Genomic DNA, 22,749 nt, shown 5'->3' with positions numbered 1-22,749 from the left:
AACTAGCCCTGCTCATGCTTCATAGGAACCACTTTACTAAGGAACATGATGAGTCATAGGTAATGCTTCCTTCTGCATCAGTGTAAAATTAGCAGCAGTACCAGGCAGAACAGCCTCTTTAAACTGAAAACGAGCAGTAGAAAGTTTCCTTTAATTTGTCTCCTTACAAACACACAAAGTACTGGTCACACCCTTTACCACCATAAGAGCCAGATATCTCTGAAAGCTATTTCCCTCTAATACCACTCAACTACTAAAGCATAGCAATTACCTCCAAATGCATCTGTCACTGAGGTGGGGAAGAAAGAGGGAAGCTCTTGAAAACCTATTATTTCCTATGGAACACTGAAATATCCTTATTTCTTCCTTTAACTTTTTCTTCTCAGTTTTCTTCCATATGCTCTCATGTTCTAACACTAGGTGTGTGCCCCTTCCTATCAAGCTTCCCCAAACTGGAGCCTTTGGGGTAGCCAATGTGTTATCTTCCACATGTTTTTCACTACAACTTCCATCAGCCCCAGTGTGCGGGGTCAGGAATGATGGGAGTTGTGTGTAGTCCTGATCTAATCCTGTCCAGGAACTGTTCGACTGTAATCCCAATGTGCTGACTGAGGTTGATGCAAGTTGCAGGCTTACTGTATCTGGGGGGCACAGCATTGACTATCCTTCATCCAACCCACAATATGAGACCTACAGCGGTATACAAATTTAACAAATAATAAAGTAATGATAATGATTGTTTCCAACCATGACCCCAGCAAGGTGTTTCAAGAAAACCCCCAAGTAGGGCATGGCATTGACAGTCATCTGGTGATGGATGGATGCCACCATATGCCAGATATGTTGCCTCCGTAAGTAGAAGCTTTATTTGCTGTGAATTGGCTGGATCTTTTTAAGTGTAGTCACATCTTGGAGTAGCAAAACTATACCTTGCAGACAATGCAAGGGGGAAAAACTACTGTCATCGTTTAGCAGTGTGTTTGAAAACAGCTGTCTGAAGTTTAATTTTCTAAGAGTTGATTTTCCAGGTGCTCCTTTCTTCTGAAACCAGATGAAATGCCTCATGGCAGCCATTTTTTCCCCTTGCAGGATTAATGATTGAAAAACACGCTTTCAGGTGCCGCTGTGATATTTATGTTAATGGCAATCAATGCCTTTTTTATTCTATAATGTTCCATGAAATGTAAATTATTCTGAACAGTGGTTCAGAGTAGTAGAAAGAGATTGGAAGCAAAGGGAAGGATGGACCAGGAACTTTCCTGAAAAATTGCAGTAGGGTCTGGGAAAAACAGACTGGATGGATTTATTGAATAGATGGGTTGCTGTTTTGTATTGTCAACATGTTCCGTTTTAGAAATGCAAGAATGGGCAGCAGAGGAATCCTAGGAATGTGAGATCCAGTCCAGGGTGTCTTGATGAAAGGTGTCTCGTAATCCACACGTGGAATGTACCTTAAGGGCTCTTGTAGTCACAACAGTGATGTGATTGGAAACAACTTATTGACAATCCAATTCCCATAACGTTATGAGAATTTAAGATGGTTATATATGTGAAATGCTTTTCCACCATTTGAAACAACACTCCAGCCACTTGACCATGATCTTGACATTTTGCACACACTTTTGAAACCTCCTAATCAGATAAAAAGTAGGGATGATTTCAGGTTTGTTAATGTGGTTTGAGCAGATGGGCAGGCAGACGGTGTATAAAATCATGTGGCAGAGGAGAGCAAGAGAAGCAGATTGCTTGCATGCACTGCTGCTTGTAGGCAAGGGAAGAAGTTTGTTTGCTTAAGAGGTTATCTTACTGGATCAAACTGGATCAAGCAGAAGAAACCCCAAAGTTGCCAACTATGAATTCTGCTGTGATCACATGGACTCCAGAAGGCACACAACCAATTTCAAGTGAAAGAGGAGGCCTTAATTGCACTGGACTAGATGGCCTTTGGTTCCTCTTTCAGATACTATTCTTATTTCTAACAGACAGGTGCTGAAGACTGTCATGTCCAGATAAAGGAAACATAGGACTGAAGAGTGAGAAGAGACAGCAACATCAATTAGTGTCAAAGGAAGCTGGACTGAGTAGCTAAGTCTTCCTGAAACAGCAGGTAGTAGAGATAGTGAGCTGGAGATAAGGAGGGTTTAAGGGAGAAGATTGCACTGGGGAAAATGCCAGCAGAGGACCTAGAGGAAGGAGGGTCTTTGAGCTGTTGGCAGAAATGGAGCAGATAGCTATGGGAATATTGGATGCAGGAGAACATTGGGTCTTGGAAACAAGGAGCCATAGAGTTCTCACTCTAGACCTTGAGAGGGTCTAACTTGTATCTTTAAAGCCCAGATGTTGTTGACTCCAGCTCCCATCAGCCCCAGCCAGCATGGCCTATGGCCAGGAGTGATGGGAGCAGCAGTCCAACATTATCTGGAGGGCCACAGTTTCCTCAAGAGCTGCATGAAAGGGGAAATTTCCTAGCTACATCTGTGGCACACTGGCACCAGCTTCTGGCTTTCCCAGTTCCATTTCCTTTCATCACATTTTGCCTTTGGAGAAGCAAAGCTGCCACTACCTCTGAGTCAGGGGACATTGTGTCTTCTCCTTCCAGGGCTGTAGTCTACAGTAGTAGCCATAGGGTTCTGTTTGACAGGCTTTTATGTGAAAATGCAGAATGGAATCCTATAACAAAGGATTCCATTCTCAGCAAGAACTAATCTTAGTTTTGGGGGGGCAAAAAGACAACATATTCTCCCATGACCTTTCCTTCTGCCTTTGGTATTGTAAGCCTGTCCATGCCTTCTTAGAAGTAAGCCTTCTTGATTGTAATAACACTTACTCCTAGGTAACTGTGTGTCTAGGGTTGCAGTTTGTAGAGCTTAAGAGGGCAGAAAAATCAGGCTATAAATCTAAGACTAGCTGTTATTAGTAGATGCTTTTCTAAGAATGAGCAGCCATGAGGGAATAAAATCATGTTAAAACAACATGGAAGTGTAGTCAGAGGAAGAAAGTGATGTTGTGTGAAGCATTTGGGCTTTTGACAACTGTTTTAAATCCTCCCCTCTAGCATTAAAATACTACAAATCTGTAATTCTGTCAAATCTCTCTCTTTTTTGTTAAAGCCACACAGCCAATTTCCCTAAGGGTCCTAAGATTGCCAAGTGTTCACCATTAAAGGGGGAAAAGTATATTTGTGGGGGAAAGGAATGGAAGACAAAAAGTTAATGTTCACTCATTTAGCACCTTCAGTTCTCTCTTATTACAGAACTATTTGAGTTTTCTTGATAATGATTCTAAATATTTAACCATGGCATCTGTTATGCTCTATGCAAAATTGTATGTTTAATATGTTTAACTCCACATCCGAGTGATCCTTCCTCTCATCTCTAAAATATATTTATTATCAAATCCTTCCTATTCTGTCTGATTCGGTTAACAAATTCACGGTAACTGAACCTCATTAAGGAGTGAGGGCTGTTCAGTGACCTACATGCAATGAGCTGGTGATCCCAGTCCAGCTGTTTATATCACCTCTTCTGACACTAATTAGTACCAGAATAAGCGATGAACACAACCCACTGGGAACTTCTCTTATGAAAGCCCCTTTTGAAAGGAGTGGAATTTGTGCAAAAGGATGGGCGCTCTTGTGCAACATCCATTAATTTCAAAGTGGTACACACTGAAGGACATCCCAGAAGAAATTCTCAGTGGATTAGGCCATGTGTCATTATAAAAATGTGAGGATTAACCATACATACTTAGTGCTGAGCCCTTTAATGTCTATTACGCAGGGAAGATCAGTATCAGTTGGATAAGTGCACAAGACAACTTGAATCCAGTCAGAGAAAGTACCAGGATCATATTCACTAGCATAGTTGCTGCTGGTTTCTGGAAATATTTGTTGTTGTTGTTGTTGTTGTTGTTAAAAAAAACATGCATAAATAATCTTGATTCAAGAGTAAAGGATCTACCGGTATGTTTAAAGAGCTTCTCCATGTGATATTTTTGCTACAAAGCTGATACCACATTTACATTTATAGCTGGTTTAAGATTTTTTCTGAGAGAGTATAATGCTTGATTTGTAGTTGTAGTTGTAGTTGTAGTTGTAGTAGTAGTAGTAGTAGTAATAAATTATTATGTTTTAAACCAATTACAGATAATTGCAGATATTAGCAACCTCACTTAGTGCAATCCTAAACAAGTTTACTTAGAAGTAAGTCCTACTGACTTCTTTGGGATTTAGTCCCTGATGCATAGACTATGTCATGCATAGATCTGCTATCCATGCTGCATTGAGTGCCGTCTATTTGCAGAGACATTCAGCAATGACATTGATACAGAAGGAGAGAATATCAGCTGATCTCTGGGTATGTCTGGTTTGCTCTGTGTTTCAGGAAGTGCTGATGATATTCACATGAAAGCATCTCTCTGAGCAATCATAGACAATAGAATTGTAGAGTTGGAAGGTACCCTTAGAGTCATCTAGTCCAACCCCCTGAAATGTAAAAATCTCAGCAAGGACCTATGATGATGCTTTTATAGGTTGCTTCTTTGATGGTCCTATAGGCTCTATTTTATCACAAAAATGGAGCTTGCTGGTTTCAAAGCTGTCTGCTCAGGCTGTTATTTTCCTCCCAGAGCTAGATGCTGTTGCCCAAAATAAGTCTGGGTATGTCCTTTCTGTAAACAGCTGCTCACATGTCTCTTAACGGCAGCAGACACGGGTGACTAACCTTCCATGGCTCCTACAGGCAAGGAGGAAATGTCTTATCCAGTTATTTCAAAGCCTATTGCCTTCAAAGCAAACTAAATTTAGAGGCATACTTTCACAGTGTGGCAGAAAGATGCAAGCTCAGGGCCTGCTACTCTATTAGCTGTCTTTCTTGTGAAGGAAAATTCTGGAAAAAGTGACCACCCATTATGTGAAAATACAAATCACATGCAAATGTTGGGTGTTATTCTACATTTTTTCTAATCTGAATCCAAGGAAGAGGGAGGTGTTGATGGCAAATGACCAAGCTACCGGTACATAGATCTACATTTTAGATGAGGTCTCTGCCTGGAAAGACTTCCTCTTGCAACTGACTTCGAAAAATCCCTGAACCACTGTTATTACATAAGTCAAAGGTACAGCGGTACCTCAGGTTAAGAACTTAAATCGTTCTGGAGGTCCATGCTTAACCTGAAACTGTTCTTAACCTGAGGTACCACTTTAGCTAATGGGGCCTCCCGCTGCCACCGTGCAATTTCTGTTCTTATCCTGAAGCAAAGTTCTTAACCCAACGTACTATTTCTGGGTTTGCGGAGTCTGTAACCTGAAGCGCCGACTCCATGGGGCTTGAGGGGGCCCTCAAAAATTCGTTTGGGGGGGCTCAGCCCCCCCAATAATCTCGGGCGGCGGTGGGCGCGTCCGCGGCTTTTATAGGGCGCCCGGCGCGCACCAGCTCGATAACGGGCACCGGCGCGGCGGGGGGCGCCGGGCCGGGGGAGGGGGGCGGCCGGCCTGTCTCCTTGGCAACCCCATTGAGCAGCGCCGGCTCCCCCGGGAGGACCATCCCCCCGCGCCGCCGATCGCCAACACCGCCGACGCTGTGGCTGCCCGAGCCCGAGCCTGAGCCCGAGCCCTACCCGAAGCCCGAGCCCGAGCCCAAGCCCAAGCCCGTCAGTCAGTCAGTCAGTCAGGAAGGAAGGAGAAATGGGGAGGGAGACGAGGGAGGAAAATTGCGCGCAGGGTGAAGAAAGGAGAAGGGCGAACGAGACGAGCTTCCAACCCAAAAAAGGGCTGGAAGACTGGGAGGATGAAGGATCGGGAAAGAAAGCGACGCCTTCCCCGCCCGCGACGTCGCCCGCTTGTCATTGGCAGCGCAGCGGGCGCCCAGAGGGGCTGGGCACCGGCGCAGGGCTGCTCCACAGCCGCGGAGGACAGCTGCGCGGCTAGCAAGGTGCGCCGCGTAGAGCGTGGCCCTTGTGTGGCCCGGTGGCCAGGCAAGCTCGGGCGGGGACCCCCATGCGAATCTAAGACGGGAGAAGAGGGCAGAGCAAAGGGGGTCCCTTCCCCAACCTCCGGCTCTGAGACTTCCCTGCGCCCCAGAAAAGCGAAAGGATTTTCTCTTCTTCTTTTTTTATAAATATTTTATTAAGTTTTCAAATACAAAGTTAGAAACATACACTGAAGAAAAAAGTAAAAGAACAAGAAAAAGAAAAAAAGAAAAAGAAGAAAAGAAAACCAACCATTCAACACATTTTTTATATAACTAACTGGACTTCCTCGCATCTCCCTTACCCTGCATTCTTTATAATAAAGATATCAGCAAATTATTACCTTGTTTCGTACCTTATTTTGTACTTTTCAAATACTATACCTCTAAATTTAACATACTTTTCATCAGTTACTTATATCTTAAATTAAACATAGTATTACCTTAGATTTTGACCTTTTCTTACTTAAAATATAATTTCCTGTTTCCCAAATCTAATTGCTGAAGCTATAGTTTCTGAATCGTGTAAATTTTTAACATTCATACAACTTATATTGTTTTTGTAAATAGTCCTTAAATTTTTTCCAGTCCTCTTCCGTTGTTTCTTCTCCCAAATCTCGGATTCTGCCAGTCATTTCAGCCAGTTCCATGTAGTCCATCAATTGCGTCTGCCACTCTTCCAGTGTGGGCAAATCTTGTGTCTTCCAATATTTTGCGATAAGTATTCTTGCTGCTGTAGTTGCATACATAAAGAAAGTTCTATCCTTCTTTAACACTTTCTGGCCAACAATGCCCAAGAGGAAGGCCTCTGGTTTCTTGGGAAAGGTATACTTAAATACCTTTTTTAACTCATTATAGATCATTTCCCAGAAGGCCTTCACTTTTGGAAAAGTCCACCAGAGGTGAAAGAATGTCCCTTCAGCCTCCTTACATTTCCAACATTTATTATCAGACAGGTGATATATTTTTGCAAGCTTGACTGGGGTCATGTACCACCTATAAATCATTTTCATAATATTTTCCTTCAAGGCATTACATGCCGTGAATTTCATTCCAGTGGTCCATAACCTTTCCCAGTCCTCAAACATGATGTTATACCCAATATCCTGAGCCCATTTTATCATGGCTGATTTGACTGTCTCATCCTGAGTGATTTTCTCTTCAACCTGCCCTCCATCCTCTTGCAGAAAACTCTTTGCCTGCCCTGCCCGTATCTCGTTTTTGCTTTTTAATTCCACACACGCACCCTTCGGACTTCGTGGCAATCGGGCGCGCGGGTGAGTTTCCTAAGAGAGTGAGGACCCCCGCCTCCTCCCCACCTGCTCCCTCGCCAGCCAGCCAGCCGCGCGCCCTAGCCGGAGAGCCCAGGCCGTCCCCGTCGCGCAATCGGCTGGATCTCCCTTCAGCAGGCCGTGCTCACAACTCGGCCCAGGGACCCCCAGCAGTGGATCTCCGGCTCAGCTGAAGAATCCGGCAACAAGCCCCCTCCTCCCCAATCGCTCCGCTGAAATACGCTCCAAAACCCCCCAGATAGGCCGCTGGCCGCCAAGTCTTGTGGCGCCCTGAGCGAGGGTCTCTCCCCAACACCGCCACCTCGAACTGCGTTCTCCCGGCTACCCGAGCGAACCAGCGGCAGGACCCCGGTATAGGCCCCCCCAATATTTTTTATAAGTCGGCGCCCCTGAGCGTCTGTAACCCGAGGTACCACTGTACTAAGGAACATGTTCCCTAAGTATGGCCACCCTGTGACTTCCCCTTCCTCCTCCAGTAAACAGCATGGTTCCAACAGCTAACTATTATTATGACAAAGACCATGTCCTTTGTCAAGCAAAATAATGTTAATGGTGACTTGATGGTTCCTTAATGGCTAGAAAATGGAGATCACTCTGGAATGTTCTGGATGGGGAAACCCATCACAGCCAGGAGAAGGGAACTCATCTCTCATACATCAGCTGAGAGTTTTTCATCAGGGATGGGTGTGAGAGAGACAAGCAAATTTCTATTCCCAAGGGCTCCCGGAGGGCAGTGCTAATGCTGGAATGGCTTCAGGCAGGGCAGGCAGGGTCAAGAAAAGATCCTTGCTGGGGGAGGGAAAACCCAACTTATGTACCCCTAAAGTGCCACTGCCACAGGAAAAGCCTTTCTTGATATTAATATTTTATTTAGTTTCAATATTCAAAATTACATTTTAACACTCAATATTTATAATCCAATTCTAAATTACTAATGACTTCCCACTCACCCATCCTCAATGTTTAGAAATGTAACTACACGTACCGTATTTTTCGCCCCATAGGACGCACCGGCCCATAGGGCGCACCTAGTTTTTTTTGGGGGGAATAAAGAAAAAAAATGTTTATTTCCCCCCCCCCCAGGTGCGGGGCTTCCCCCGACCCCAGCCCCTAGAACAGGCAGCTCTCCGCAAGCCTTGGGAGACCGGCACGACTTCCTGGCGGGCTCCCACGGCTTGCGGATATCTGCCTGAAGCCCAAACCAGGTTGGGGAACAGTGGGATGGCGGTGCTCCGTCTCCCCGCTGTCCCCGAGCTTGTGGGGCTGGCAGTGGGGAGAAGCTTCTCCCTACCGCCAGCCTCCAAACCAGGTCGGGGAACTGAAGCCCAGGGTGCGCTGTGCAGCGCGCCCCAGGCTTCGAGATGCAGGCTGCTATCCGCAAGCCTTGGGAGCCCAGCGGGAACTCCCGCGGAGCTCCCAAGGCTTGCGGAGAGCTTCCTGAATCATAGAATCATAGAGTTGGAAGAGACCACAAGGGCCATTGAGTCCAACCCCCTGCCAAGCAGGAAACAAGCCTGCATTCACCCCATAGAACGCACACACATTTCCCCTTCAATTTTGGAGGGGGGAAAGTACGTCCTATAGGGCGAAAAATACGGTAATTGCATTTTAAAGTTCCCTCATATTGAGGTTCAACCTCTTCAACAAGTATCTTAAAATAATCTACTTCTCCCTCCCCACGTTAAAACTTCAAATCCTGTTGTGGACTTCATATATAGTTACTTTTTAGCAAAGTTTAGAAAACTAGAAAAGTCCTACTTGAAAGACTGTAAGCTTGAGTCTCTTATCAGTGCCATCAGTTTAGCCATCTCTTCTGTCGAATCCTGCGCTGTGTTGCATTCAGTACAGAACTCGGGCGATGTCGTCGCAGCTCCATAAAAGAAAATACTCACAAAGGCAAGAGAGGTGAAACCAAGGAAGTAGAACTTCATACCCCAAGAAACATCACCTCCTGCTATTCCCAGCTGAGTGATCCAATCTACCTCTCCAGCCATGAGTAACTGCCCTAGAGGGGTGGATCCAGCCATCTAGGAGCCCCTGGGAAAAAAATTCATTCCCCAGTGACTCCTGGAGAGTAGCGCTAATGCTGGGATTTACCAGAGCGTCATTGAGTTGGTGGGTCCAGAGAGGAATCATGGCTGTCCCACCATCTGCCACACCGTCATCCTAAAGTTGACATCAGCTGAAGCGCATGTGTCCAATTTGTGATGTTTGGGAAAGATGTGCAGTGACACCCAATTAGCTGCTCTGCTGACGTCTACTATAGGAAATGCCCTTTGAAGGCTGTGTATGTCATGGCCCCCCTGATGGAGTGTTTGGTTGACCCTCCCTGGTGGAGTTTTACCCAGGGTTAAGCATGCCAGAGGGATGGGTTTGGGAAATCACCTGGTGATGGAGGAAGGGCCCAGGGAGTCCTCTCCCCTTAAAGGAAACAAACAGCGCCAGTCTTTCTGAAAGTGGGGCTGTGGATTTGCTTTAGCCATGTCTCCACCTATATGGTCAGTTTGTATCTTTGTACCTAAACTCAACATTATAAAACACAGTGAGTCTTCACAGACTTTTTCCAAAGAAAACTAAATCTAGGTAAGTACTGTACCTTGGAATTAAGTTCTCACCACTTTGAGAATGGTGAGAGAAAAACAGTATTTTAAAACATTTATTTGTAGTCTGAGAACTAGAAACATTTTTTTTAATCCAAAGGTCCAGATTCCATGCTGTGAGCTAAAAATATTGCTATGTACAGCCCTGCTATTGAAATAGTCACAGAACTTAAATGTAACTTAGATCCTTAGAAGAGAAAGAGCTGCTTTCTTGATCTTTGCACTGGAAATGCCTGAAGAATGCAAAACTGAGGATTTTCAAGTAACAAGATCAGTGCTGTGTATGTACATCAAGTTAAAGTGGAGGCTATCAAGTTGTGGGCAATGTGAGGATTTTGTTGTTCACATCTTTAAGCAAATTAACCTGATTTGTATTTACATGACAAGTCCGTGATTTGGACATAATCTTCCATCTTCACACTTCTCTGAATTATGAGATGCACTTCTTGGCTCAGAAACATATTTATTGTTTATTTATATGTAACAGAGTTTGCACACCACCTAATCATATAAACCTCTAAGCAGCTTGCATAAACTATAAAATAAAGGTCAGAAGTTAAAAACAAACTGATTTTCAAAAAAATCAAGATATAAATAAAATCAGCAGCTGAAAAATATGCATTTTAAAATAAAATTGCATATCAAAATGTCAACTTTACATATCTGGGTAGGGTTGCTGAAACAAAATGGGTTTTAGCAGGCTCTGAAAACAGTACTGTTTAAGGGGCTTGCCTAATGGCAATGGGCAAGGAGTTCCACAATGTAACTGCTGCCGTACTAAAGTATTTATTCCTAGCAAGTGTGGAATGAACATCATGTGACACTTCTGCAGATCATGGCAGATGAGTGGGCATATGTGGGAGAACACAATTTTTTAAGCAAACTGTTCCCATGCATTTTAAATTAAAATGCATGCTAGAATAAAATGTCAGAAAAATAATGCAAGCTTTCATGCAGCTTTTAAAAATAAAACCCACAGACTGATGTGGAAATAATGGAATGAATTTAGGAATGGGCATATCAAACATTGTCGTAGGCCAGAAACAAACTGATCCACCCACCCCTGTATGAAAGCAGAGAGTTAAAATATAGATTAGCTTCTGCAACTTTTAATTCTGGGCCTTTTCTCCTGCAAGGATTGCAATTGTTTTCCTGAAAGCAATTAAAACTAATAAATACTTTAAATGCAAATTTGGTTGGTGTACATAATAGAATTAATTAACATTGTAAAAACAACTGGCTACAAAAACATCTTGACAGAGATTTATGTACATGGAATAGATTGACAAATATTTATCCTGCAAAACGTGACAAACAGCAACAGTGGCATGGATGGAAGAAACAATCATCCTGCAGTAGTCATCTTGAATGGGTAATTTTCAGAACCAGTTTATTCTAATGAATAACTTTCTTACAGTTCATGTTAGTGCCTGTTTAGGAGCTTTGCTGGATTGCAGGGAGATTGTTGCCATGTGTAGCCAAAATTGTGGCCAAACTACCACAGCAGACCCTCCAAGCACCCCAATTTTCCAGGCACAGCCCCAGATTCACAAAAGCTGCTCCGGTTTCTGATTTGACCCTAGAATGTCCCACTTTTCCCTAGAACGTCCTTATTTTCCTTGGTGACATTTTGGAGGGTTTGGAGTTATGCGACCCCTGAGCCAAGTAGCTATGTAACTTTTAGAAGACATATGAAGGCAGCTCTGTATAGGGAAGTTTATTAATGTTTAATGTTTTGATTTTTTTTTATATCAAAACATTAAACATTAACATTAAACATTATATGCTGGAAGCTGCCTAGAGTGGCTGGGGCAACCCAGTCAGATGGGTGGGGTACAAATAAAATAATAATAGGACATCCCTAGTTTCATCAGAGGAAATAATGCCACAAGGGTGGGGAATCTCAGTTTCTGAGGCCAAACATGGCCTTTCAGGCCTCCCTACCTGGCCCTCAGAGCCCCCCCCCCGTCACACTCCAGTTTTGTAGGCCGCATCCCTCACTCACTTTGTTTTGCAGCATAAGATATATTTTTTGCCTAGCTGGAATATGCCCTTGAACTCTGAGAATCCCTCTTGTTTGCCTGTAGGGAGGGCAGAGAGAGGTATTTGAGTGTGTATAGCCCACTGAACACATTCTGCCTCTAATCCTGTCCACTGCTGGCATGTGGTGGCCCTTGAAGCATGATTAAAAAGGAAATGCAGCTTTCAGGCTGAATATTTCCCCACCCCAATGCACTATCTCAAGCCATATGGCCATATTTCTCATTCTTGTATTGTGTTTACAGGTGGGGGTTTTTTAAATAAAAATATATATTACTTTTTTCATTAAATTATGCAAGAATACATTCCTCCACAAATAATATCTAATTGAATAAAACATTAAAGATGAAGGACGCATACTGCCATAAGGCAGTCTAAATATTATGTTGTTTAATAAACCAGAGTGCTGGTAAAAGGTTGCTCTTGGTAACAATGTGATCACTCAGTACAATTTATCAATGTTTATTTAAGAATGTAGTTGAATGAGGAACAAACAAAAAGTAATTTAATGCAGCAAACAGGCCACATGGTCCACTCCTTGCATAATTTATCTTTTATGACAGATTCCATTTTCTGCTGGTGGTATTATTATACAGAAACCCATTTGCATGGTGAAAGTGCATTCATAGCTGCAGCATAAACTTAACTTCATGGTAGCAACATTTAATTTGAATGATATTATTCAGTTATCAAGGAAAATAAGCCACCCTCTAAGGAACTATGTATATTTAATTATGGCATAAGAAGCAGTTTTGAGAGCCAGAAACGACAACACAACTGTTTTGTGAGAAATAGACTATCATTCTCCAGAACCTCCAATATCTGTCACTGCAGGCCAGGGAGTCATCAGTCACACATCCAGACAAAGTCAAATAAGTGACAGTGTTGACACATAGTCACACAAACACAATTTGGCAATTAAATTTGGTACTGTAATGCCTAAGAAAGGCACGAGGAGTAATAAGCAACAGATACATTATTTCATGAGAGTCACTATAGCTCTGGCTTGCGAAACAGGATACACACATTGGCTGTGAGGCGATCCCAACTGCAGCTTTTGATTGGTAGAAGCAGACCCTCCACGTACCTCTATTTTCCAGGGGCGTCTCTGATTTAGAGAAGATATCCTGGTTTCTGATTTGATCCCAGAATGACCTACTTTTCCTTAGGATGTCCCTATTTTCATTGGAGAAATGTTGGAAGGTATGGAGTCATCCAACCCCTGAGCTGTCTGAAGATAATCTTGTATAGAGAAGGGGTTTTTTTAAATGTTTAATTATGGTTTGAGTTTTTTAAAAAACAACTTTTTATTGGGTTTTATAAACACAAATGTTATACAAATAAGTATACCAAGTTTTCTCTTGTCATTTGTATATCACAAAAATAACACTATAAATGTGGAGTGATATCCACAACATAGGGCTCATTATTAGTGGTCAATGTGTAAGTTCTTAGTTCATGAATTGGTTTAAACAAAGGGGAAACAGGGTAGAACAGAGTTTTTCTTTTTGTTAGGAAGAAAAGAGGGGAAAGAGAGGGTGGGGGGAATGGTAAGTGGGGTGGGTGGTTATCCTTCCATTCTTCTACTTGGGGGGGGGGAGTTTGTGTCAGCATCACTTGTATGGGTTCTCTTACTATTTGCTTGTTGTATTTCCATGGTGGTAAGAGAGGTTGGTGGTAGCTTAAGGAGTGGTTGGTTGTCTTTGGTTGGCTGCAGTAAGAATTGTTTTTGTGTGAGAGCGGGGTGTGAGTGTGTATTTTTGAATTTAAGTTAGCCAGATTGATTTGTATGCTGTCAGCAGATTCTTGTTGTCTTGTTGGGCTGTGTATGTAATAAAGGGGAGCCATACTGGGGTGAAGGCGTCTTCTTCTATTTGTCCCCGTGTCAGTTTCAGTTTATTGGTTAGTTTTTCTAATAAGGCTGTTTCCCATACTATTTGATACCATTGGCCTATGCTTACTATTGACAAGTCTCTCCATTGTCCTGGCTATGATTTTTCTGGCTGATGAGAGTTGGTGGGTTATGAGCTCTTTATGATGTGAGTAGGCATTATTATCTTGGAAGATGTTTAGTAGGGCGTTTAATTATGTTTTTATATATGTTGGAAGCTGCCCAGAGTGGCTGGGGCAACCCAGTAAGATGTGTGGGGTATAAATATTAACGTTATCATTATGGAATAGGACCTCCCTATTTCCATTGGAGAAATGTTGGAGGATATGTAGAAGACATTGACAGAAGGCAAAGAACTGTTTGCAGTTCCAGTGATTGCAATGGGGAGGCCTCTGACTGAGCTCATATTCATATATTGGCTTCAACGTGAGCTTGGGATTAAATCAAACTAGAAGGTATGATTGGTCTGCATGCTTGGAACAAGTCCCTGTAGGTTAGGTCACCTCTTATAGAGTAGGGAAGGAGGAAAGCCAAGGTGAAGCTGCTTGGCTTGGGTTTGCTGGGCTGGGCTCAGTTTCCTCAGCTGGCTGAATTTAACAAGAGGCCAGTGCTGTGTGCACTTCAGGAGCACTTCAGGTTCCTGGGTCCCCCACCCCGAGCATTGCTGGTGGTTACAGAGAGGAAGCAGCGGCAGGGACTTGGGCACAGTGTGGGCACAGTGGTGAGTGTGCTTGGCTCTGTTAGTGCACCTGATACCACCTGAGGACAGCCATCAACTACTTAACTGCCGGTCTTCAGCACTGTTAGAACTTCTGAGTACTTCCAGTTAAATGGCAGAGAGAGAGTGCACAACTCATAGCATACCATTCATAATTCACGTGTTACTGGCCATCACGGAGCTGCTATCCAATGGTCTCTTCTTGGCTGCAGAAGGGCTTATTGTCCTCCCCTTTGTAGGCTACAGTTGCCACCAAAATTTCACCTAAAGTGAAATTTGAAGTGAATTTGAGGGAAGTGCCTCAGGTGACACATGGGATGCTTCCAGTCTGTTTTACTGGGAGGTTGCTGCTCCTCAGGTGTGCAAGTTTTTTTCACAGAATCTGCATCACATTCCATTCGTCCTGTTTTATTAATTGCTTACATTCTCTTCCTTGTTTTCCCTTTGACTTCTTTTTAAACCGACACAAACAGTCTAACTTGCTTCGTTCACAGCTCAAAGTGCATTCTTGTTCCAAATATACTATTGTTATTTTGGTGGTTTTAGTAGTGATGTTTAGCACAGATCGTTGAATACTGTCTTTATGTGATTTCCACAATTGCACATTGCTGTAGGGTTATGTTCTAGAATACTGAGAAGTGGGACACTGAGTTTTTGTTTCTATATTTATGATTTTTATGAATTTCACTTAATTGTGGCATATCTATGGGCATGACTTCCCCAAAAGCTTGAATTATAGCTCACTGATAAAGGATGGATCCAATAATATATATACGTTGTTGAAAGGAATAGATTTAGAGTTTCAAAACAACTATATTACCTTGTATAGGAAATAAAAGGATCCTATGGAGTGTGAATTTAAAATGTTCTTTTCACAGCTGGCTCTTCTACCCTTAGATTTACAACTACGGGTATTTCTTGCAAAGCCTTTGCAGATGGAAGAAATAAAGAATGTCATTAATAGTATGAGAGCTCAGAAAGCTCTGGAGCCAGATGGCTTTCTTACTGAATGGTATAAGACATATTCAGACTCCTTGCTCCTTAGCTTACTGCATGGGTGTAGTCGGGATTTATTTGGGGAGAAGCCTTTATGTTGAGGGGGGAGGGGAACTGAGTTATCTGCAATGCAATTGGTCAGTTAAGTATTTTTATTTGTTTACTTGATTTATGTGGGCAACGGTTCCCCTCTGCACTTGCTGGCTACACTAATGGGTTGCTTATCTTTTATTGAAATGCTTTTGGATCGGGTATCCTGCCATCTTCATTGCATGATATTCATACCTCTATTATTCCCAAGCTTGGTAAAGTCCACGCTTGTTGTGCAAATTTTACCCCAACCTCCTTAATGAATGTAGCTGCCGCAATGCTAACAACATTCCTTGCTAATAGACAGGGGCGGAGCAAGGTGGGGACGGACTGCCCCATGTGTAGCCACCGAGAGGGGTGACATTCGGTGGCCTACCCTGAGCCATTGGGGGAAAGGGGGTAGTTGCGCAGCTTTTCACCACTACATTTTGACAGTCCCATACTCCCAGAGGAGGCAGGCAGGCAGGCAGGAGGCAGGGAGAGGATGGGAAGGAGGCAGATGAGCAAACAAAGGAGGGTGGAGGGAAGGAGAGAAGCAGAAGCTCTCTCAACTCAGGACCGAAACCCTGCAACCCCCCGGAAAGCTGAACAACTTTTTCCAACACTCCCCTAAAAAAAGCTCAAGAACTCCTGGCAATGATAATGGGTAGATCACAGCCAGTCTTTTTATACTGTGAGTAGATCGCAGTCTCTTGGGAGTCCAGCTAAATTTAAATTGGGGGGGGGGGGTGTGACAAGAAATTTTCTGCACCGGGTACCACCTGACCTTGCTACGCCACTGCTAATAGACTTCAGACTATGATAGAAACATCAGTATACCCAGATCAGGTGGGCTTTATTCACCAAAGGCAGGGAGCAGAAGATAATTCAAGGGTGATCCAAGATGGTTGCTTTATATAGCAAAATAACTGTTCAGTTGAAGTTATTCTCTTGATGCTGAAAAAGCATTTTTACAAAATATAGCATTAGAGTATGTCAGGGGTAGGCAACCTAATGCCCATGGGCCACAAGCGGCCCTCGGGGGTCGTTCAGCTGGTCCATGAGCCTTCCCCGAACCAAGCTGCCCATTCAGCGAGTCCCCGCGAGCTGCACTAAACTGGCGCAGCGTGGTGCAGGGACTTGCTTCTGCGGCGCCGGAAATTATGTCTGCGCATGCTCAGATGCCGAAATCACGTCTGTGCAGGCGCAGACACCGGAAATTGTGTCTGCGCAAATGCAGACACCGGAAATTGCGGCCACATGTGCTGACATGTGGTTTAGACACCACCTACCAGGTTCTTAAAAACAAAACATTAACAATTAATAGAATGTTGTAGTTTAGCTTCTTGTAACTAACAGAGCTATTATGTGTTCTTTCTTATGCCTGTCCTCCTAATTTATCTAGATTTCTTCTAACAGTAGTCTTGGCTACTGTATCATGGTACCAGAATGTCAAAACTGGTTTTGAAAACAGAAGAGCCAAAATAGTATGGAAACTCACTTTAAAAACAATAATGTCTGTAATAAATTGATAACTGAATACAGAGGTAGGAGCATGCAGATTTGCTATGTTTTTCCCATTCTGCCCTGCAAACTATAATTAGGTGAAGAGATTCAATCAAGCACATTCTGAATAATACTACCATTTAGAAATTATTTGAGGAAGTACATCCATACTGTAGTAATGCCTTTTTTAATAGAATGAGTTTCATAGCATATGTAAAAACAGAAGCTTATATAAATGTGTTTCATTCTGCTTATGCCATTTTTGTTTGCTTTAATACTGACATGCTTCCCCCACCACACCCAAAATCTATTCCCTATTTTTCAGCAAACATTACTTTTCCCATGGGGGTTTTATATTTTGCTTAATGCAACAGTTCTGCCTTTTTGCCCCTGTCTTTGAATTTAAGTCATCCAAGTACCAAAAGCAGCCTACAATTTGGTGAAGTGGAAGCGCTTAACATGTTTGGAGCTTTCTGGATACCTACAGTTAGGTATCATACAATATGTAGGGCCTACATAGTGACAGACTTGAGGCTTCCACATGTGAAAATGGTTCATGGAGGTACAAATAGTAGGAACAATTTGGTATGGTTCATATTTTAATGCGAACCTACCTATTTCACTCTTCCTGAAACAATGTGAACTGAAACACAACTGATCCTTTGAAATTCACATTTCCACAATTTTTGTGATGCAGTTGTCAGACTAAAAAAATGTGTACATAAATGCACCAACTAGTGTGAACAAAAATGCATATATTATTGAAAGTAACATTGGCAATGTGCAAAAGACAACAGACTCAGTTGTCAATAAATAATTCCACTTTAATGGCAAAGTAATAATTTAGACAGATACAGTGTGCACACTTGCAAAAAATATATGCAAGCTGGTTTACAAGCTAGAAGAACAACAAATCAATAGAAAATACATCATCCAGTTAAGTCTGATGACACCAAATACTTATTATTAGGGCTTTACAAAGACTACAAAACTTTTCAGATGATTTATCTCACTGTTTCTGTCTATTTACATGATATGTTACATCAAAAATGTACAAAATATAAAATGTATACAGACAAATGTTTCACAAACATTTTAAAGTTGTAAACTAGGTGGACTCATTGAGATGTATTGCAGGGAAATTTGTATTATGTGGTACATACATACAGGTATTTTGTGTGTGTGCGTCAAAATGGCAGGAATTCATGGGTTTGCTTATACGTTGTTTCAGACCACATATATCATAAAGAGCAGTTGTTGTTTTAGTCATCTGCCAGAGAGTGGCATGTCATTTAACAATATGAGAAAGTAATCTAGGATTGGTGCCTGACTTCAGACTACATTCTTTGTGCATAATATCAGAGGTTTTTTTATTCGGGCAATAGCACCATGCAGGGGACCTGTAGCTTCAGTGCTGCAGCAAGGAAAGCTACACTGATTTCCTTGACTTTGTTTTATAAAGTAGATGGGCCACAGGAGTTTGTAGCACCAGTTACATGTCCTGAAGGTACTCACTGGCTAGCTGGATCTGGAAAGCAACCACTAGCAGCCTATTGCAGTGAACGTGATGTGCTCAGAGTTGGCAATTTCAGGACTGTGGCTCTACGTATACAAGTGCATGTCTACACAATGCCATAGCCCTTGTATTACTTTTATTTAGTTGAATTGGTATATCCAATTATTCTGATCAGTTTTCATTCAAACTGGTGTAGTCTGCCAGGATATACAACATTTTTGTATTTGCCTAAGATGTATTGGCTTTTATAATGTAGATTGAAACATGCTCACTCTAGCATGGATAGCTCCTGCATAGTCATAACAATTCTAAATACAGGACAAACACACCATTGTTTTTAAATATATATATTTTTAAAAACCTCCAGATTGTATGGTTTGCGCTCTGGATATTTTTAAATTTTTTATTTTTTTTTGCAACATACAGGTAATCTCAGTAAATGAAACATCTCTTAACACCAACAAGATAAAATACAGTTTCTTATTTTTGTTGTTGCTATCACTGTTGTTTGCTTTCATTTGTGCAAGGCTTTTTTTAATATTACAAGACCCTCCCAGTAGACTGTGCAAAACCAACCCCCCTCCCCCTTTACAGTATAAACTTTTCTCTCAACCACAGTGGACAATCACTGTGTCATAATGCTGAATTTCTTCATGTACAACAATTGCAATCAAAACAGCATGCTTCAAACTAGGGGGGGGGGAATGAAGAGGAAGGGAAAAGAATAAAGAAATATTTGTGCTCATGCTGCACCAAGTGCACCCAGCTCTGCTGGATAAGATTTTCCCCAAAACACCTCTCTTTTAATAAGCTCTTTTTCATAGAACCAAATGGACTTAAGCCAACTGTCTCAGGTTTTGTTATTAATCATTGTTTATTATTAGGAGTGGCTTCTGGGTCACTTGAATATTTTGGATGGTAATCTATTCACACAAGATAAAAAATACTATATATATTTATATATATATATAATCTATCTATATATCTATATCAATAGATCGTTCTTCTAGCCACTTCGTTAAAAAACATGATATACAGAGATGAGGCTACTGTGTTCACTGATGCTCTCTCGTTAGTAAATGAAGAAAGAAAACAGTGTAAATAATCAATGGTTTAACAAATTAAACCAACTGTAAAAATGTTCTAGAAATTGGTTTTAAGGCAGTGAGACAGCACCATAGGAAATGTTCTCTTTTTCCCCCCCACTGAAAAGGCTCGAAACATACTAAGCCCTAAGAAAGCCTTTACTCAGTGTCAGATAAGAATTGGTAAAAAAAACCCTTGTTAAGAGGTGGGCAGGTGTTTAAAAAATACCCTCGCGGCTAAAAACAAGTTGTATATAAAACAGATGATTTGTACAGGAAAACAACAACAACCCAGAAACCTTGGTGGACCACATCACTGCAAACTTGGCAGCTTAGTATCAAATTGGCACTTTTCCAGCATATATCACAGTAGCGTTTTCCTGGCAATTGCACAAAACTGTTTTGTGCTTTTATGGAGTTTGCTTTCTGTATTTTCTTTTTCTTTCTCCAACTCGTTTTGGAATGGGCAGCAGTGTACAATTCAAACACTACCGTTGTGTCTTGTAATGAGTGCCACGGGGCACCGGCAGAGGTTAGAGGACCAGGATCGCAAAGACCACTAATGCAAGCACCTCGTAGTAAATTGAAGTGTAAAAAAAACCCCAAAGGCTTGCATTGTAAACTTTTGAGACAGGAAGAAAGACAGAAAGAAACAACCCCAAGGAGATTCCAGTTTGGCTAACACATGTGCAATCTGCTTAGTTGCCCCCCTCCCCCTCCCATTAAAAGGCCCTTTCCAGTTGATTGATGGAGTCTCACTCAGCTCCACTGATACTGAAATCTCTTGAAAATAAACTAATTCAAGCTTTCCATTTTTAATTTGCTTTCCTGACTTTCTAGAGATAAGTCGACCGCCTATATATGACACAGCACTCACGCTCTCTCTCGGGCCACCCTGGCATGCGCTGCTTCGGCACTGCAGCAGTTAAAGCCGGGACAGTTTAACCAGCATCCTATATAACCAGGCCCATTCCTCTCTAGAGAGTTGACTCAAGCGAGGGATCCAGAATATCATCGTGGTGACTAGCAGTATCGCTGTCGCAGCTCTGTGCGCTGGAGTAGCTGGCTGCTTCTTTGAGCCTCATTAGCATGTGCATCTGAGGAAGAAACAAGGAAATGCTGGTGTCACTGCTGTTAAGAAGTGAAGGCAACAGTGGCCAACCCCCCTCCAAAATAATATATAATAATAATAATAATAATAATAATAATAATAATATACACAGGAAAGAGAATATTTGTTTAGGATTTTTGGCATTAATTTGGCCACAACTTTATTGTTTACAGGATGTGAGTGGTTGTTTAGCCATTGGTTCGGACTACCTGAGCCTGCACTAGCAGGAACAGGACTGACAATTGGAACCTCCAGAGTTCAGTAAGGGAAAACACACTGGGGGAGCAGAGAGGCGGATTTCCGCCTCTTAGTTCACCCCAGATGTTCCCAGGAACTCTAGCATGGTCCTACCCCTGAGAGGGGATCAGATAGAGTAAATCGAGCCCTTGGATTCCTTTAATGGAACTCCCTAGCAGCAGCAACAAAATTGAGGGGCAGGCACAGCCAATCCATAATCCTCTCCACCAAAGGATGAACCAATACATAACCGCCAACCTTACAAAGCTGTGACGATTTTTACACGGTAGGCAAAAACCAAACACGTGGCTTTCCATGATTTTGAGGACATGATCTCTGCTTTCAAGCCTTTGAGCAGGCAACAGGGACATGTGAAGAGTGCAGCACTTTGAAACATCAGTGCTGGCTGAGATGGCAAACTTTTGAATCCCTCTTTTTTAAAAAATTTCTCCACAGGCAGGGAGCAATGGAAACTTTGGAGAGAATCGAAGGCTGCAGGAATTCAAAGGTGTTTAAAGGACAGGGAGCTCTTGATCTGAGCCACGATCCTGAATCCATTTTCCCAATGCCAAGGTAAGAATAGACTAGGCTTTTGGTGTAAGAATACACTGTGGGGATAAAAAGGAATGCAATTGCTTTTGCATACACAGTCACACCATCTTAGAGAAGAAGGGGAGGTGGGGACTGACGTGGAGTGGACTGAAGCCAGCTGCTGGATACAAGAGCACCATCTGCTGCCCAGGAGCCGACCTTGGCAACAGAAAATAGCATGCCACAGCTGCGAGGCTGGTTTCCAGAGGAGCCTTTAAGCACATCTTACTTAACATCAAGAGCCCCGGAGAGCTGTAAGATGCTCAGTGCCTAAAATTACTGTAATTATAGTTGGTATTTAGAAATCGTCCCTCTCGCCATGCTGCTCAGGGAATTGATCTTACACCACCAGCATTTTTAAATGGTGCATTATTTGAAACGAAGTGCTTTGGTTTTTCCGAGCAAAGAAAAGTAGGCTATGTGCTTTCTCTTGCCCCCGTACCTTCTTCTCAGATTTATTTGGGTCTTATTAGCTTTACAGCGGCCACAACCATATAGTATGCCCCTCTGCAGGGTATATAAGTTGCTAGCCACAAGTCTTTGGGTTGAATAATGTTGTGCACCTTGTTTATATATGTTAACATTTTGATTATGTTTGTGGGGGGGAGGTTGGTGGAATTTTGGTCACGGTTGTTTTATTTTATATTGCTTTGCTACTGATTTTTTTAGCTGCCTTCAGTTCCTTAAAAATTTTTTTGAATAGAAATAGTTCACAATTATTAAAAATAAATATAGAAATAAAGAATATCACTAAAGTGGTGTAAGGGAGGATCCAGCCTTTAATTCAGCTACTTCTCAGGATCTCTCCCCACTAAACCTCTAAAATTCACCTGGATATATGGGGCTTCCCCCCTTTTTTCATTTTCACTCTTAAATTGTGATGGGACATCAGGAGGGTAGGTCAAAATTTTTGCAATTGGCACAGAAATAGACTGATATCCTGAGATGATAACTCCTTGATGTGAAGCTAAAAGAATAGTTACATTCAGGCACAAGTCCTGTGTAATCTGATTAGATCCTTTTTATGGCAGTATATGGTGAATAAAAGGTAAAGGATCCCTGACAGTTCAGTCACAAACGACTCTGGGGTTACGGCGCTCATCTCCCTTTACTGTCTGATGTTTGTCCGCA

General features: G+C 42.3%; 1 protein-coding gene across 9 annotated transcripts in view; it reads right to left on the bottom strand.

Annotated features, from left to right (window-relative positions):
- Positions 1-17,881: 17,881 nt before the first annotated feature.
- NAV3 (neuron navigator 3) overlaps positions 17,882-22,749 on the bottom strand; it is a 459,986-nt gene continuing 455,118 nt past the window's right edge. For all 9 annotated transcript variants that reach the window (XM_082240711.1, XM_082240708.1, XM_082240709.1 and 6 more), the window contains one exon: positions 17,882-20,776. In XM_082240711.1, the coding sequence (XP_082096837.1) occupies positions 20,657-20,776 (120 nt within the window). In that variant the 3' untranslated portion in view covers positions 17,882-20,656. The remainder of the gene's footprint in view (positions 20,777-22,749) is intronic.

The sequence above is a fragment of the Podarcis vaucheri genome, assembly GCF_965113315.1.
Source record: "Podarcis vaucheri genome assembly, chromosome: 10".
Lineage (NCBI taxonomy): Eukaryota > Metazoa > Chordata > Lepidosauria > Squamata > Lacertidae > Podarcis > Podarcis vaucheri.
This window is presented reverse-complemented; position numbering and strand designations above follow the sequence as displayed.